Below are 16,839 nucleotides of genomic sequence, written 5' to 3'. Positions count from 1 at the left end.
TGTGAAATAGAGAGAGAGAGAGAATGTGTATCTATGTGTATCAATTCAAGCATTATCAGGAAAAATAGTTTTTTCAGTTAATGAATATAAGTGAATAGCAAATGTTATTGTATAGTTTTGTTATCTAATAAATGGTCATAGGATCTGCAAGGTAGTCTCGATATGAATTCAATCTGAGTATCATATTCTGTCATACAACGCGTAGAGAGCGCCGGCGCCCGCCCACGCAAGCGCGTACTTTCACCTCGCGAAATGTGGGATAAGTCACGTGTGATAGCGGATAATCAATCATTTTATAGAATGTTCATAATCATCGTCGGTTTTATGTATCCAAGTCTTTATATAAAACTTATTTCAATGCATAATTTATTGCTTACGAAAATTAGCGGAAGTACCGAGGAAATGCAGTTAATTGATTTCTACAAATAAATCACCTACGTGTAGTGAATTGTTACAAATGAATTGTTTGTCTTTAGAAAATTTCTTAGTATTTATATTATTAATGTAACTTTGTATACATACTGTACATAAATCACTAATATTTTGCTGAAGAAATGAAAAGGGATTTTCAATGTAGATTTATGGGAGTTAAAAAGAGAGTTTGGAAAAAAAGATGTGTCTAAGGATTGCTGGAATTAACTTAAGATCAGATATATAAATATTTTGTATATTTATATATATACTTTTCATCATTATTGAAAGGATATGGGACAATACGCTGTCACTGGTAAACTTTAGGAGTCACTATATATACTCTCGGCTGCAATCTTACATGGGGTGATAAAAATCGTTATCAATAGTTTTGTTCAAATTAAATCACTTCACAAATACCTCAAGTTCATTTTGTATATTTATAATAATAATTAATTTTGGCTTAGAAATTACGTTACTAAGTTAAAATATTTAATTAATATAAATATATTATTTTAATATTAACAGTAAATTTCTGTAAGAGTACATAAAGTAAACCCATATACAGTAATTTATGCATAAATCATTTATTAATATGCGGATATAATCGGCATGCTTCGATGCCTTGCGGTGCTATGCGTGGGCGCAAACATACAGCCTACATAGCCGCCAATCAGAAACGCAATTTATTGATATACGGGCACATCATATTTATTTATTGATCTTCGATAGCTTGTTTATGAGGCTATAGTTCGGCTCGACTACTGGTTTTTTAGTTTAAACTTTTAATAAATAAGCCTCCGGTTATTGTGTAAGTTTTAGAAGATTCGCCTTTTGTTAGCATTTGAATTGGCTTTGTGTTGGTCGTGATGAAGCAACAACATAAATAATTATTATTTTTTGTATTCGCTTTCAAATTTAAACGTAACATAAAATTGAAATCGTTCAATTGTATAAATTAACTAGAGACCTCTCTCTACTATTCCAGATTGAAAAATATGTAATGAAATAAAGTACCTTTAACATAAACAAATATTTTTCAAATTTAAGTAGTATTTTATCAAGAGGTATCAAATTAAAAATTGATTTTATTGGCAATTTGTACATCTTAGAGGCGCTTGTGTTATCGGTACTAGACAAGTGATAGAAACACTTTTTTTTTTCAAAATCATACCATAGTAAACTCAGACTAGTACAATCGTATACTCGCGAAAACAAATGTTTGCATCGTGCGTGGAATCAACCCCGTGACCATCAGAATGAAAGTGGTGTGCTAAACTGCAATACCACCGAGGCCGTCAAATTGCAATAGAATACGAATGACTGCAATATAATCCAATATTAATACCTATTAATGAATGTAATAATATATAGATCCGCAAAGTGTACACATATAGGTAGATATAATTTAGAATTAGAACATTTGTGCTTCATCTGAAATTCATTATTATATTAATTTATACCATTAAAAATACTTCATAATAAATTCTAGTTTAGCACAAAAAAGTGTTATGCTTTGTCAACTTGGAAAAGGAAGTTGCAACCAATATATAATATGATCATACTAAAAATTAATTAATTTTAATTTTATGGGCACACCATTAAATGAGACTATAAGTATCATATGATATTAAAATTTGTTTATTAATTTATTATCGCTAAATCTTGTTATAAGATATATATCTTCGGTTATTGCCTCTCAACGCCTTCATTGCTTAATTGGAGTCTTATTTCGTAATAATTAATAAAAGAGTTACTTAATGATAAAGATTAATAGATAATATTCACACTTATATTTAGTTACAATTATAAATTATTTAATCTGTTTCTTGCTTTTTCATATACTAACGGTACCTACCAGCGTATTTATCTATTTAATAAATGACAACACTAACCAATTTACAAACAAATATTAATAAATTTACTTTATATATTTATTTCAACACTTAATAAATAACACTATTACAGAAAATCATGATTGCTGGAATTGTAAGTTAGTACAGTACATACATATACAGTAAGAAGTAGATATAGTGTAATGGTTTACAATTCAGACATTACAAAAGTTTGTAGTTTAGGAGTTTTGTACCTAAGTACCTAGGTATATGTTATTTTTATTCCTTAATTCAAAACTTAAGTGAATTTTATGAGATAACACCATCTAAGTATTTTTTTTATAAAAAAATACAATTCTAATAATAGATGCGTCTTCATTTTACCAGACTTAATACAGATAGAGTAGTCGAACAGCACTTCTTGATTTCTTTTACTGAAACTTATATCAGTTTTTGACTTGGATCTAGTAAGTTCTTTTAAGCGAAAAAAAATATTTTTTCGGATTTTTGGATCTCTACAATTCTGCTATAATTATACATAAGGGTGAATAGAGGCGAGAATAGGTCATTTGATATAATTAAATGGTTATTTCCCTTATTAAATAAAATATAGTAGATACATGAGAAACACGGAAGTTATTTATTATTAATATGGATTTCATGTATTGTAGGCCCTTTATTTGCTGTATTTTATTTTATACATCATCACTGCTTCTCAATACATTTATGAAAATATAATCTATGCCAGAAGGAATATAGACAGTTTCAAAAAAGTTTGTGATTGCACTAATAAAAGCTTACGTAACAATAACAAACTGATTTTACCTAAATGTCGTTTGGCTAAAGTTAGTAATTCGTTTTATGGCAATTGCGTAAGGTTTTACAATAAAATACCAGAGTTTGTTATAAATCTGCCAGAAAAAAGATTTAAATGTCAAATAAAACAGTTCCTTTGCAAAAAAGCTTACTATAAAATTGAAGAATTCGTTAACGATAATAATGTTTTTATAGAAAAACTTTAAATCTATAGCACTGACAATATTATCTGATTACATTAATCATTATTAATGTAATGTGCGTAGCGTAGTGCGTAGCGACTTCTATGTTGATTATCGCATGCCTCTTACTTGTTATACTGTAATTATTTATATAAAAAAAACATCTATTAAAAAGAGCAACACACAAGTTGGTTGCTCGTTCTTCTTGTGATGAATCTGCATTCCGAATGAGTGGTAGAATCAAAATATGACTTTTTAAAAGTGCTTGTAATGAGTTTATTTGAATAAAAATTATTTCTATTTCTATTTCTATTTCACTACGTTCTGTAAGAGGTGGCACAACGCTATTATATAACAACCTATAATAAAACTTGCGCACCTCTATATAAAAAAGAACTTTTAAGACAGACTTGATATGCGAATAAAATATTCTAAATAACGACAAGAATATATATAAATATGTCGTACTTAAAATTGGTAGCTATCATAAATATATTATTTTGTTATAAATGATGCAAGCCTGGTTCCTTATATTTTGGTTAAGACTATACTCATTCAAGAAAAAATTAATAAAAGTTCTATTAAAAGAAGCCAATTTATAAGCGATCTAAAATTTATAATGTGGTAAGTTGTAACATGTAACAATGTAGGTAGATACGCGGCATTCTGAAGCGCAGCATTCCTTGACAGCGTTAAGCCGGGCTAAATACGAAATGACACGTTTGTCCTACTAGTGGACTAAACTAGAGAGTCGCACATTCTTGTGACACAGGCCATAAACGATTCGTTGCCTGGTATTTATAAAGGTGAAAATTTATTTATTGTTAAATTACTTATCCGGCCCCATTATATATATAAATCAGTATAGTATTACATTCGCTTAGAATTTTTTTTGTAAAACATATATCTCACCTTAACCTTTAAAACGCAAATGTTTGTGAGTAATGGATGTTTGTTACTCTTTCACGCAAAAACTACTGATCGGATTTTTATAAAACTTTACAGTAATATAGCTTATGCATCAGAATAACACATAGGCTGTATTTTATATTGAAAATTAATGTGGGTGAAACTGCGGCCACAGCATAATGCGCAAGAAATAAAATATCTAACTTTATTGGGATAGAAGCTAATGATTTATTATTATTCCAATAGGTGCTTATAAATTTATTTAGACAATGTTTATTGCATATTTATGTAGGCAGTGTAAATGATCTCTAAACTTGACATTATTATATATATACTAGCTGTCACGGCAAACGTTGTTTCGCATAAAAAAAAAAAATTGGTTGACTACCCCTAACATTTAGGAGGATGAAAAATAGATGTTGGCCAATTCTCAGACCTACTCAAAACGCTCACAAAATTTCATGAGAATCGGTCAAGCCGTTTCGGAGGAGTATGGGAACGAAAACTGTGACACGAGAATTTTATATATAAGATATACATATGTTATGGATGTTCAAAAGTGCTTAAATTAAGTTTATTTGAATAAATGATTTTCTATTATTATTCTATTCTATAATTATATATATGTAATTGTGATCATAAAAGGTGGGATCTTTGTCTTAGCGATATTTACAAAGTACATGAGTCAACAGGACGGGACTGGATATTGTTGTCTTTTGTGCCAATTTGCGACAAATGTGACCGCCCACAATTCTCCAAATTCAGCTCAATTCTTTGCTCAGAGGCTATTATTATATCTCTCTTCACATTGTTACCTACACATTGCCATTGCAATATATATAGGCTACATATGAAAATATATTGTTTTTACATTATTAATTGGGCAATAGTGAAAAGCTATCAAGCAAACAGTGTAAAGATATTATTCCAAAATTTTCAATTCTTACTTTCGTTCGTTCTTTATCGGCAAAACCTACGAAATAAATCGGAACAAGAGTTTTAGTAGTATTTTCCTTCACATCTCTACGATAGAGACCGATATATTATTGATAGATTTGTTTTTGAGGGTAGATTGTTCTGATGATCTTGGCAATTTTCGTAAATGTTTATAAAAATATTCTCCGTTTGCTACGCGAAACCAGTCTTGTGAATAGAACTCTAGTTATGACAGTTTAATATATTAATATTACATTTTTATTTATTTTATTCGATTTAAAATTCGAAATACAAATTAATTTGTTAGTAAAATCTTCTTCAAAAATAATAATCGATGTAGTGTTTTGCGCGCCAACATTTGGACCCATTCCATCTTTGCTATGCATTTTTATGGATTCGATCATCGTAATTTGTGGCAACGAATTCATTGCTCGCACTCGCATCACAGTCTCCGTATGTTTTTAGTATTAATTGAAGACATTTACAACGCCCACGTCGTTCTCTAAACCGTTCAATGACATTTGCTCAGTACGATAAAGTTACGAGACCAAGCATGTTTTGTAATAACATCATATAATGTAGTTTATGATTTATTTCGATTTTCAATTTTATTTTAGTAGCAAATTTTAAAGAATAAATTGGAAAGAAATATCTTTCCACATTGAATGACCTTAGAGTATGATATTGTAGAGTCATTTGTAGACACATCCTCAAACATTTGAAGAACATATGTAATGCCGCTTGGACTAATTTTATTGTTGTATATGTACAAAATAATATAGTATCTAATAAAAATAAGCTCCGCCTACGTAATATAATACGTACGTAATATACTGGCGACAAACCACTGAAAAGAAGAATTATAGTATAAGGATTAAGTTAGGTTTGTTTGCATGGTATACATATATAGTTAGTATCGTAGAGAATGCACCAGGAATTTCTTCAAGTAGATTTCCGTTATATTTTGACACAGTCTAATATTAGAAATGATTAATTAACAATGAACATAGAACTAAACACTTTATTTACATAACTATTATTTAAAATATACAGAGCGAATCGGAGATAGAACAGAAGACAAATGTCAAAGAGGCGTGGTTATTATTGCCATAATCTAACAGAGAATTAATATTGCCAGTGGAAATACAACAGTTTTCAAGATAGAAAGCGTATTGGTCCATCTGACATGATACACTGCTAGTAAAGGGGTCACTTGGTGACACTGATGGTGTGAATTATATTTTACTAACTACCTGCAACCTCGTTTACTTTGGTATAATCTTCACATTTTTTATTACAATCCATAAGCCAGTACAAGTGAAAATATTACAAACTAAAACTACTACTACTACTAACTAATTTCTTAAATTTTAATATTCATTTTATAAATGTCAATAAAAAATATATAGCCTGTATGTTATTCCGATGTATAAGCTATATCTTAATAGGTATAGTGATCTGTAATAAGGTACAATAATCTGTAAAGTTTCGTTACAATTCGTTCAGTAGTTTTTGTGTGAAAGAGTAACATACATCCATACTCAAAAATATTTGCATTTCTAATATTTTTTATTAAGAATTAAGATAAATGTACACAATATTTCATTTAATAATATATATATATATGGATAATTCATATATTCCTAAGATTCTCTGTAATCTTACTAAAAAATGGGAATGTTCTTTTTACGAAATATATATAGTATAGGTAATGCCACACTAATATTTTTATTATCATACGGACTCTTGTCATTTAGTCCGTATGTTCATGCATTGAATGTAACATTACATACAGCAATAATCGCACATCCCACGGAAATCCGTCCACGTCCAGTAACATGTCGTCATGCCCAATTCACATTCACGATGCTATATCGTCATTCCGGACTCGGTACCCGGATACAACACTTTTTGCACCATCACTGAATTGAATACGGCGTTTATTTTCTATACACCTATGAATAAGTTGATACCTATGTACACCGAAATCTTACTAATATATTAAACGTGAAGTCTGTGACTGTAGATGTATAGAGGTTGATTGTTACTCTTTCACGTAAAAACTACCGAAAGGATTTTAGTAAAACTTTACAATAATATAGATTATACAGAGTAACACATAACCATAAATTTCACGCGAGTGAAACCGCGGGCAGTGCTATTATTATACTTGTGCCACGCTATGTACGAGTTAGTAAGAATAACATAAAGGTATTCCATATTATATGTATGTATCCATGGTATATCCTATACAAATTTGATTTTTGCGTAACTATATTTTTATCTACACTAAAATCGTAAAAATAATTTAAAATCAATAAACTTGCGTAAAAATTCATAACACTCATAAAGTAACAAAAAGGGATGTTATAAGTATCATCGGAGGCGAGGGGAGGATTATTAGTAATGTGGATTAATGAACCCATTGCTAGCAATGTACCATGTCAGGTTACCGTCCACGTGATTCCCCTGGAAACTTGCGTGTAAATCCCTGGTGAATTTGTCACTGACCTGGCCTTATGCTCTTCTTATCATCCTCCATTGGTGCCCGCCAGCATAAACCGATAGCACAGGCGGGTGCACAATTAGCATCATATAAAAAAAGTGCTGAATGAAATAGATCATTGGACTTATATTGAGTTGTTCATAAAAATATTGATAATTCTTAAAATAATTGCATTCATACGAAGCCGTGGTAGGTCACTAGTATACTTAATACTAACAATATTAATATATATACAACTACGTAAAAATATTCTTCGGTAAATATACTTGGTAGATAATTAAAGGGCACCGCACAAATGCCGCTTTCCCCCACACTAATACCGCCATACTATTTAGCGCAATAACACTGTCTTAATTACAACTGCCATTTCTTAATACATCCAGGGCATTGTGCTCATCGCCAGCGGTGCTTTTATGCCGCTTTATATATTATCCTGGGCTCTTTCACTGTAATTACAATTGCCCACCCGCGGCAACTAATACTTTTCAATATAAACCCAGACAACGTTTTTTACTTTTTTTGTTACAGTATAGGCATTGCGAGCTGGTTTAAGGTTGCCAAACATTCTGCTTCGTAAATACAATGCAGATAGAAATCCTCAAAAAGTATCCAATATGATATGACTTTTGCACAAACCATAACTTGCTTTTATATGAATACAGCCTATTTTCCTGTTAACAATATAACTTCTTATAGATAAAAAATATACCTGTTTATAATGATAATTAATATACATGGTACAGATTAATCTACTCTTATTAATTAATTTCTACTTAAATACTTACTTGGATCTAAGTTAGATTCAAACATTTTGATTACAGTGCAAATCTTTCTCAGAATTCTCATATAAATTGTACGAGGACAATGATACAATAATATCCGAATTGAAAAGAAAATCATCAACAATATCTCATATACTGGCAGCCCTGATCCGGTTACGGCAATGCGAAACTCAAAGTGCTAATGAATATTTACAATATTAATGTTCAGACTCTTTTTGTATTTAATAGCATACTCTTATGTTCATGAGATGAATAAAAAACTAATTATTGCTTATTAATAGTTTGTTCATGCATACATTTTTATAGCACATAATGTATTAATCAGCGCTAGTCTATAGAAGGCCTTTTCTCATCAGTTAAGACCACATTTACTTTTAAGCTTTGTTTGTAAAGTTACTGTAACGGTATGCGATAACATGCAGGTCAGCCCATAATGAATGGGGGGGGGGGGGGATGTTATGTTTGATAATGTAATGATGCACCCGCCTGCGCTAACGGTTTACGCTGGCACCGGTGGAAGATGATAAACTGAGCATGAGGTCAGGTTAGTTAGCCCATTGTGCAAATTCACCAATAATTTATAATTATGGCTCCCAGGGGGAACTGCGTGGAAGTCAACCGGACATGGTGCCCTGCAATTCATGGGGTCAACAGTCCACTAACAATCCCCTTCCCCAAAAGTGATATTCTTTATACCCAAACGATATAAGGTACTCTAAATTGCATACATTCCTTGTTAGGAATGTTGTCTTAAGAATAGATGCACTGTATATGAATATGTTGAAAACGACGTTACTATTTGCGGTCTCAGTGCACAGTACACATTGAGCCAACTTTTAAGCCAACTTGCTATAGTTTATTTGCGTGTGTCGCGAGTCGCTGCGGGCGTTCACACGGCGGCCGGCGGCACGAGTAGCCTGTCCGCACATAGAAACAATCAAATAGTAATTCCACCATTTAATCAGATGACATAACACCAACAAAACATTCCACTAAGGCCGGCCACATACGTATTCTCTGTAATAAAAATATCTGATTATTAAAATAATTTAACGGGTTTTAACGCGAAATTTTATGATGAATAGAAGTATATTAATAATGGGTACCAAATGAGAAGATTTAAAAATATAGGATATCTAAAATTCGGTTTAGAAGTAATTACCATACTGAGAATATAATACTACTATTATAAAGATTATTGAATCAAATAAATATTCCAGATATTATAAAAGTAATATAGATTCAATTTTGATGGTCAGGAGTAATTTAATCTTAGCCTTTCTTGTTTCAAAGACTGAGTCCGTTGATTCGATAGACCGTTTTGATCTTACTGAAACCATAATTCATAAAAAGATCGATCATATAATAAAATAAATCTATTGCACCTGTTGTTTTTTTATTGCAAAATAAATATATTGTATTTCGATTACTTATGGCTAATATTACAATGTTATGAATAATTTAAAAAAAACTGTTTGTTCTTTTTTGAACGAGAGAGAATACTTCATGTGAACTATGTACATATACTACTTACTTTTTTTGCTAGTATTTTGCTTTTTTAGACAATTAAGAATTTAATTAATATTTAATTAATGTTAGATTGGCCAATATAATTCTGAAGAAGATATACAAAGTATCTTGTCTATATCGTATATCGAATTGAATGTCATAAACACGTATATTAATGACAAATACTTTATTGTAAGTATATACTGTTACACTTATAAAGGTCGTAAAGTTTAATCTAAATTGGAATCGGACTACTGTTGGCGCTAGTTCACCGCGGCCCGTCGCTATTTCCGCGCAAATTCCGATCTGCTCACGTGATGATGCAGCGGACAAATGATATGAACATCGGCGGTGCTTGTAATTTATCTTCATCTACACTATGTGGGACGGATTTTGAACTACTGTCATTGCGAGTTTTTTATCCTCTTGATACACATACAACATTTAAAGGTATGTTGAGTGGAAGGGGCTGGGAGATCTCTATGATAATAATGTTTTTAGTTATTGTACTTAAAATGGTTTGTAGACAATCTTCTATATGTTATAAGGCAAAAGGTGTCCAAAATTAAAAATTTCTTTTATTTTTATTATATTGTGGAGGATATTATTAATTATACAAGTAAACAAATATATAAAACTAGTTATTGAATAAAAAGGGAAACACAAAATACTATTATATTCCTGTTTCTTTTCAACATAAAATAAAAAGTGTATAAATATTAAATATAATATAAAATTTGTAATACACCAATTAGGTAATTTATTTTCTGTTAGGTATATATGTTAGAATAGAATCACTCGAATATAATTCAACCGTGTTCATACGCATACGGATGAAGAAAAAGGAATATACTCTTTTCTTGAAGATTTCAATATCGGATCGGATTGAAAATACCATTGCTGGAAGATACCACATAAGTCGTTGTGCTAGGCAAAAGAAGTCTGGAAAAACGCACGGTGGACGACTGCCATTCATCCTGATGATCAGGATAGTATAAATGCTGCTGTTCATGTACATATGTATATAGGCGACGATTTCTACTTACACTTAAATGGGCCATTAGCTTGTTTTCCATTCCATTGACCTAAAAATTGTATTGTTAACAGGTACACAAGGAGTGCGGTGTGACCATGACGATGGAGGCATCAAGTCTGACATCTCCACTACCTTCTCCTGGTGCAACGCGACGGAATGCACTGAACGCACCGCCACCTGATGCTATACTATTAGATTTTGCCGCGTCTTTGTCCAGGAAAAAGAAACTCTTCGCCCATCTTGGAGATTATCTATGTGATGAACTGGACTTTGCACAAGATGGAGACGATAATTGTTGGAACGGCAAATCAATTGGAGAGTAAGTATTTAAAAATAAACAATTTCCAAATAATACAAATTTATTGCAATTTTAGTCGTTTTAAAATTAATGAGCTATGTATCTACATTTTTCATAAACAGGTAGTAAAATAATGTAGTTAAATGCAAATAACAAAAGAGAAAGCGAACCAGGGACTATCAGAGATAAGACGGTGTACTAAAGTTGTATTTATCCAAGGCCGTCATTCTACATATATAATGTAGTCAAATTCCTTACAATAAATTGAAAACATTGTGACCGCGGTTTCACAGACATCAAAAGCCACTATTCCCAAGTTGATAATATATACATATTCGTACTTCCAACTGCATTCTATGTTGCATAAAGCAATAATATCCCTGTCTACCTTTGGAAATGCACAAGTACTAATATTTAATATAATTTGTTCACATTTCACCATTCTATTTCTTACAGATAAAGGTATTAACTCTTTTTAAAAACAATGTTTGTTTATTGTTACAAATAGTACGGAAAGGGATTGCTATTATAATTAGAGATTCCATTGCTAGCGATGTAATAGAAACTATAGTGGTGAATTCGTAATGAATTTATCACAATGAGATAACCAACCTGACTTCATCATTCTAACATCCCTCACTGACCACCACCATATACCGTTAGTAGCGGATACAACATTCCATTTTCATCACATAAAAATAGAAAAGTGTATAATTACCTGTATGATTAAAAATATTGTTCTTTTGTTTAGTTATACGAAACCGCTGGTGTCCTCGTCTCTAATCGATCAAAAATATAACCCCGAGGTGCTGGACATTCCTCGGGACCCAAGAGTGGCAGCTCTCGGTGACAAGTTGCAGCAGGCAAGACAGGTGATTAATTTGTATTTATTACTTTTGATATTGTATTTGTAAAAATAAAATAAATTATCTTTCTCGTATTATAAACGCGGGCGTTTGTGAGTATGGGTGGATGGAAGATTGTTACTTTTTCACGCAAAAGAAAAATCTATCAGAATACGAGATCATAAAGAGGCAATAAAGGATCTAGTGGGTTAAGCATATGAAATCTGCACTCACGTCTGATGAAGGGTTCTTACTTTGTTTTTATTGTTTTTTTATCTAAAATAGCCATACATTCAATCTCACGCCCCTAACCCCTATAGTAAGAGAATAAATAGGGGGAAAACCCTTGACGAATTTTTTTTTCTCAGTACCTATTCAAGATATCTTCATGATATTGAAACCATATATGACTATTGATGAACTATCTATAATATATTTATTTAACAATTTTTAAATATTGGATTCTGTAAAAAATTAAAAATATATTTTTTGAGGGTGGATTTTTATACCAAATACGTGATATCTAACAAAAAAATATATCTTATTTGTTAATTAGTTATCTATTACAGATACGTGCTTGCATATATTTCAATCTTCACTAAAAACTATATAAACACCTGTGCACTTATATCCATCAACATAAATATGTGTAATATAGAACTGTGAATAGTGGTGCTAGTAATAGTACAGTATAATCCAAATGAATCTAAAATGTAGCTTGGAGCTTAGGGCTAATAAAACGAACAAAAGAACTTTCAGCTATTCCAATATCAATGTTTTTATGAATATGTATGTTTTTAATTAACTATTAATATTTTCGTAGAATTTTTTGCCTTGCAATGACGTATCAGTTCACGCAATGGTGACTTGAATAACTTGAAAGTCGTGTATTGACGTTAATTAATGTAGCTAGACTTTATTATCTGACGTTAAAATCATAAGTGATCACCAAAAGTTTCGTTTTAGAACTCGTACACAAATATTGTTTATATGCATGCAGTAGATCCTGTCGTGATATGGTATCTCGTATTAAACATTTTATTGCCTATATAATTTTAAGGCTTTATATTTCAGTCTTCATTTAAGTATATCTATGGATATAAATAGCTCAAAAGTTGCCTTAACTGATTTACAAAAGTTGATGGAATGTTCTAATTAATGGTCAGCAGCGTGCACATAACATATAAGTTTTTTTATATACATATTAAAATAATATATAATTAGCTTACGTCACGATAGAATAATATACTCTTCAGACAATTCTCAAATCGATTTAGTGGCTCCGGAGTTTACTTTTGTCGTAACAATATCCAATTTGATATGTTGGATTTACCTATCGTCATTCATTTTAGTCGTATTTTTACTGTTTTACTCTCCTGTATTAAAGTTTTATGTTTGAGATTTAAAGTTTTCTTGCCTACCTAAATAATATTTACAAATGTAAATAAACATTTCTTATTCGCGCAAACTTAAATACTTGTTTTCTTTGTTTTGTAGTGGTATACAAGTTAGTGTCAGTTTGGTATCTGTGCTCTCCAATTTTCTCTTACTTTTTGTAATAATATACAGAAATAAATAATATTCAATACATCAGTATATTAATTTTTACAAATATACAACAAATACTTTTGGGTATCCACATTTTTAAAGATAATCTTTGATATCTTACAACAGTTGCTGGTGAGAACAACAATAGGAAGCGACATAAATTCTCCGGACGTGTTCATGCAAGGCGATGAGGCCAGCGAGGAAGGTTCCGGAAATTATCGCAGTTACGATGATGATGCGTCTTACGATACCGAGGGATCTGGAGAAGAGGGCTCCGGTATGCACGAAACCGGTAAGCTTACTTTTTTATCAATCAACTTCCAAACGGAAAATTTACAAGTTACGTTACTGATTTGATAGATTTTTTGGGTATTTGTTAGACGTATGTTTTAGCTATTGTCTTCAAATAATATATTTTAAGATTTATGTTAAAATCAAAGCAACGGATTTCTGTTATAAATAAATTAATATCAGACAAATTACCTAGTCTAGTCTAGTATGTGAAAAATATTTGTAGGTGTTTTTTTTTGTAAAGTTAATATATCTAGTTTTTATTCATATAATTTTTTAAGATCGTAACATTCTGATACCGATAGTACTAATTTCGGAAGAACTTTTAATTACGGTATTTATTATTTATATTATTCATTGTTTAATTATTTACACACATTTTTTTTATATAAACAGGTAACAGACAGTATGAAGGTGTGGAGACACCTTACACAACGACACCCGAGACGGCAGCAGCAGGTACACCACGACCTCTCCTCTCCATAGTATTCAATTTGGCTATGTTCACAGGCCTTCGCCATTGTCTCACTTAAATACCAACTCAAGTACCATGTGACAAGACTCTGCTCACTCGACAAAACCAGTGAGATCTTTGTTCCCCATATCATTGTGAAGTTGTGAGTGGAAAGTAAAGCGTGTGTGAAGTGTGACTACAGGTAGAACTTAGTCTGATATAAAAGACATGATCTCGCAAGGGATCTGCGTTTGGCGACGGCCTAATGCGGACTTGTAGACCGGGCACGATGTGTAGCTAGTCCCTGAACATAGATATATTAGAATCTCGAATGCAGATCGCAATAACGATGCATTTAAAAATATATAATTGACGATTGTCTGCAATAAATGTACAGTGCATATCGTATTGTCTTCATTTTGTAAATAATTTTGGTATCATTATTATAGTAGTGTTAAAATTAATATTTAAATTATAATTGAAGCTTTACAATACTTCTGCATTTAAAATTATGGATGTGAATCCTCAAGTGTATCGTCATAATAATAAAATAATATTATTTGAAGAATCTTTAATGTTGTTAAATACTAGCTGATTGGCAATAATTTTACTAAGTGAAAAAGTATAACGATTATACACGAGTGATAACGATAAATTATATAAGGTTTGACTGTACAGAAATTACTGTAAATACCTGAAGTCCTACTGGTATAGGTGCTTAGCTAGTAATTGTATTTTGTTGCCATATTAATGTTACGGTTATTATTATTTATACTATTTTAAGTAATATTTTAATCTAAAATTAAGTTATGTGATATGTATTTTGCAATGAAATTCGTGCGCCAGTTGCACACAATATTTAATTTATTATTCAATGGCAGCGTGTAATAAATATTGTATTTATTTACAACAACAATATTATGTCTAATTTATATCAATTCTTCTTCAACTTGCTTCTTATCAAATTTATTTCAAACGAAACACAAAGTTAAATAATTTTATTTTAATAATTCACCTCTTATTATTTGGAGCTTGTATACTCAAATGAAATTAAATCAGGGGACGTACATTTATTACAAAAGAGAAAAATATATTATCGCATAAATAAAATAAAATATTATATTGTAAAGACGTAATAGAATCTGTTATTATGCAGACGCCATTTAATGGCACGCTCTAAGTTTTGTAAAATGAATAACTATGTAGTTAGAATAAAAGGAGTCGATGAGGGTGTGTGAGGACCAGGAATGTATTGGAATCATTTTCATGTTGTCATATTACCATTATTGTTATTTTTTCGCTCGATTGAAGTAGAACTGTACTATCTATATTCATGTGGTGATTACAAAGTTTTAATATGGTACAGGTTAAATATACAATACTTTTTTTTTGTCTATTTTTTACCTCGGTGTAGTGGTGACTACACTGAGGTAGACTGTAAAGACTCGTATACGTAACTTAATCTGGCAGAAGAAATGTGGTAGAGAAATCAGAGGGACGGGGAAGGAATCATTTTATATTCAGTATCCTTTAAAATGTATAAAAATATATATTTTTGTGCATGGTTTGTGGCGTATAGATGCGTTACAGGCATTAAATACTAACTTTGGATGGTTGAACCATGTTCAATTTGTCTTATATGATTGTAAATCATACCTACAAGGTGCGGAAATCCCTAGAAAAAAGTTATGCCAGTATGAATATCGAAAATGTCATGAATATGTCAAAATTTTCACTTTATTTTAAATAAAAGTGAATAAACTATAAATATATATAAGAATAAACTGTAAAACAAATTCTTTCAAGAAATCTTGTTTTTGTTTTTTGTTTTTTTTTGTAGGTTTGTAAAAGTAAATATTTTTACATATTTCGTGAAAAACTTGTTAATTTCACGTTTCAGTGAAGTTAACAAGATTTTCTGACAGCACACAAAATCGATGAGGTCCCGCAGGACTTTATTATTGCCACAAAGTAAGGATCATACAAAAATTCCGTTTTCCCTTTATTTATACATATCGACCTTTATAACCTGAAATTTAATATTGAGAAATCGCTAAAATACTATGAAAGAGGTAACGTGAGAGCCCCAAATATCCGCTTTAGTGATTCCTAATATGATTCTAGACGATTTGCAATTCGGCAATTTACGAGTCAATTTATAGCAGAATTCATGTAACCGATTGTACAATTTCACATATCAGCAATTCATCAACAAACCCAATTTACGGAATCCAATGTAAACTGGAAATGAGATGAACTGCAAAAACTTTGCGTTTTATTCTATTAACAATCATTATGTATGCAAACACATAGAATAAATAAATAAATAATACATATAATAATTAAAACATTACTAGAATTACACTTTATAAAAAGTTGCGACAGAAATATCTCTTCTATTTCTGACGTAGCTTGCTTTATTGTTGTTGCAGTAAGCTATCTTTTGGTTGAAAGGTGAGATTAAACAATGAGATTACAGAA

General features: G+C 30.9%; 1 protein-coding gene across 1 annotated transcript in view; it reads left to right on the top strand.

Moving 5' to 3' along the window:
• The window catches only part of LOC131844295 (division abnormally delayed protein), a 134,016-nt gene extending 117,410 nt beyond the window's left edge, over window positions 1–16,606 (top strand). Inside the window, exons 6-9 of the mRNA XM_059193142.1 lie at window positions 10,994–11,241; window positions 11,972–12,092; window positions 13,740–13,905; window positions 14,301–16,606. Coding sequence (XP_059049125.1) covers window positions 10,994–11,241; window positions 11,972–12,092; window positions 13,740–13,905; window positions 14,301–14,437 — 672 coding nt within the window. The 3' untranslated portion in view covers window positions 14,438–16,606. The remainder of the gene's footprint in view (window positions 1–10,993; window positions 11,242–11,971; window positions 12,093–13,739; window positions 13,906–14,300) is intronic.
• The last annotated feature ends 233 nt before the right edge of the window (window positions 16,607–16,839 follow it).

This window comes from Achroia grisella, unplaced genomic scaffold (assembly GCF_030625045.1).
Source record: "Achroia grisella isolate CSIRO2021 unplaced genomic scaffold, CSIRO_AGI_Agris_v1 utg402, whole genome shotgun sequence".
NCBI lineage: Eukaryota > Metazoa > Arthropoda > Insecta > Lepidoptera > Pyralidae > Achroia > Achroia grisella.
Note: the sequence above shows the minus strand (reverse complement) of the source record. Positions and strands in the feature narration are given on the sequence as shown.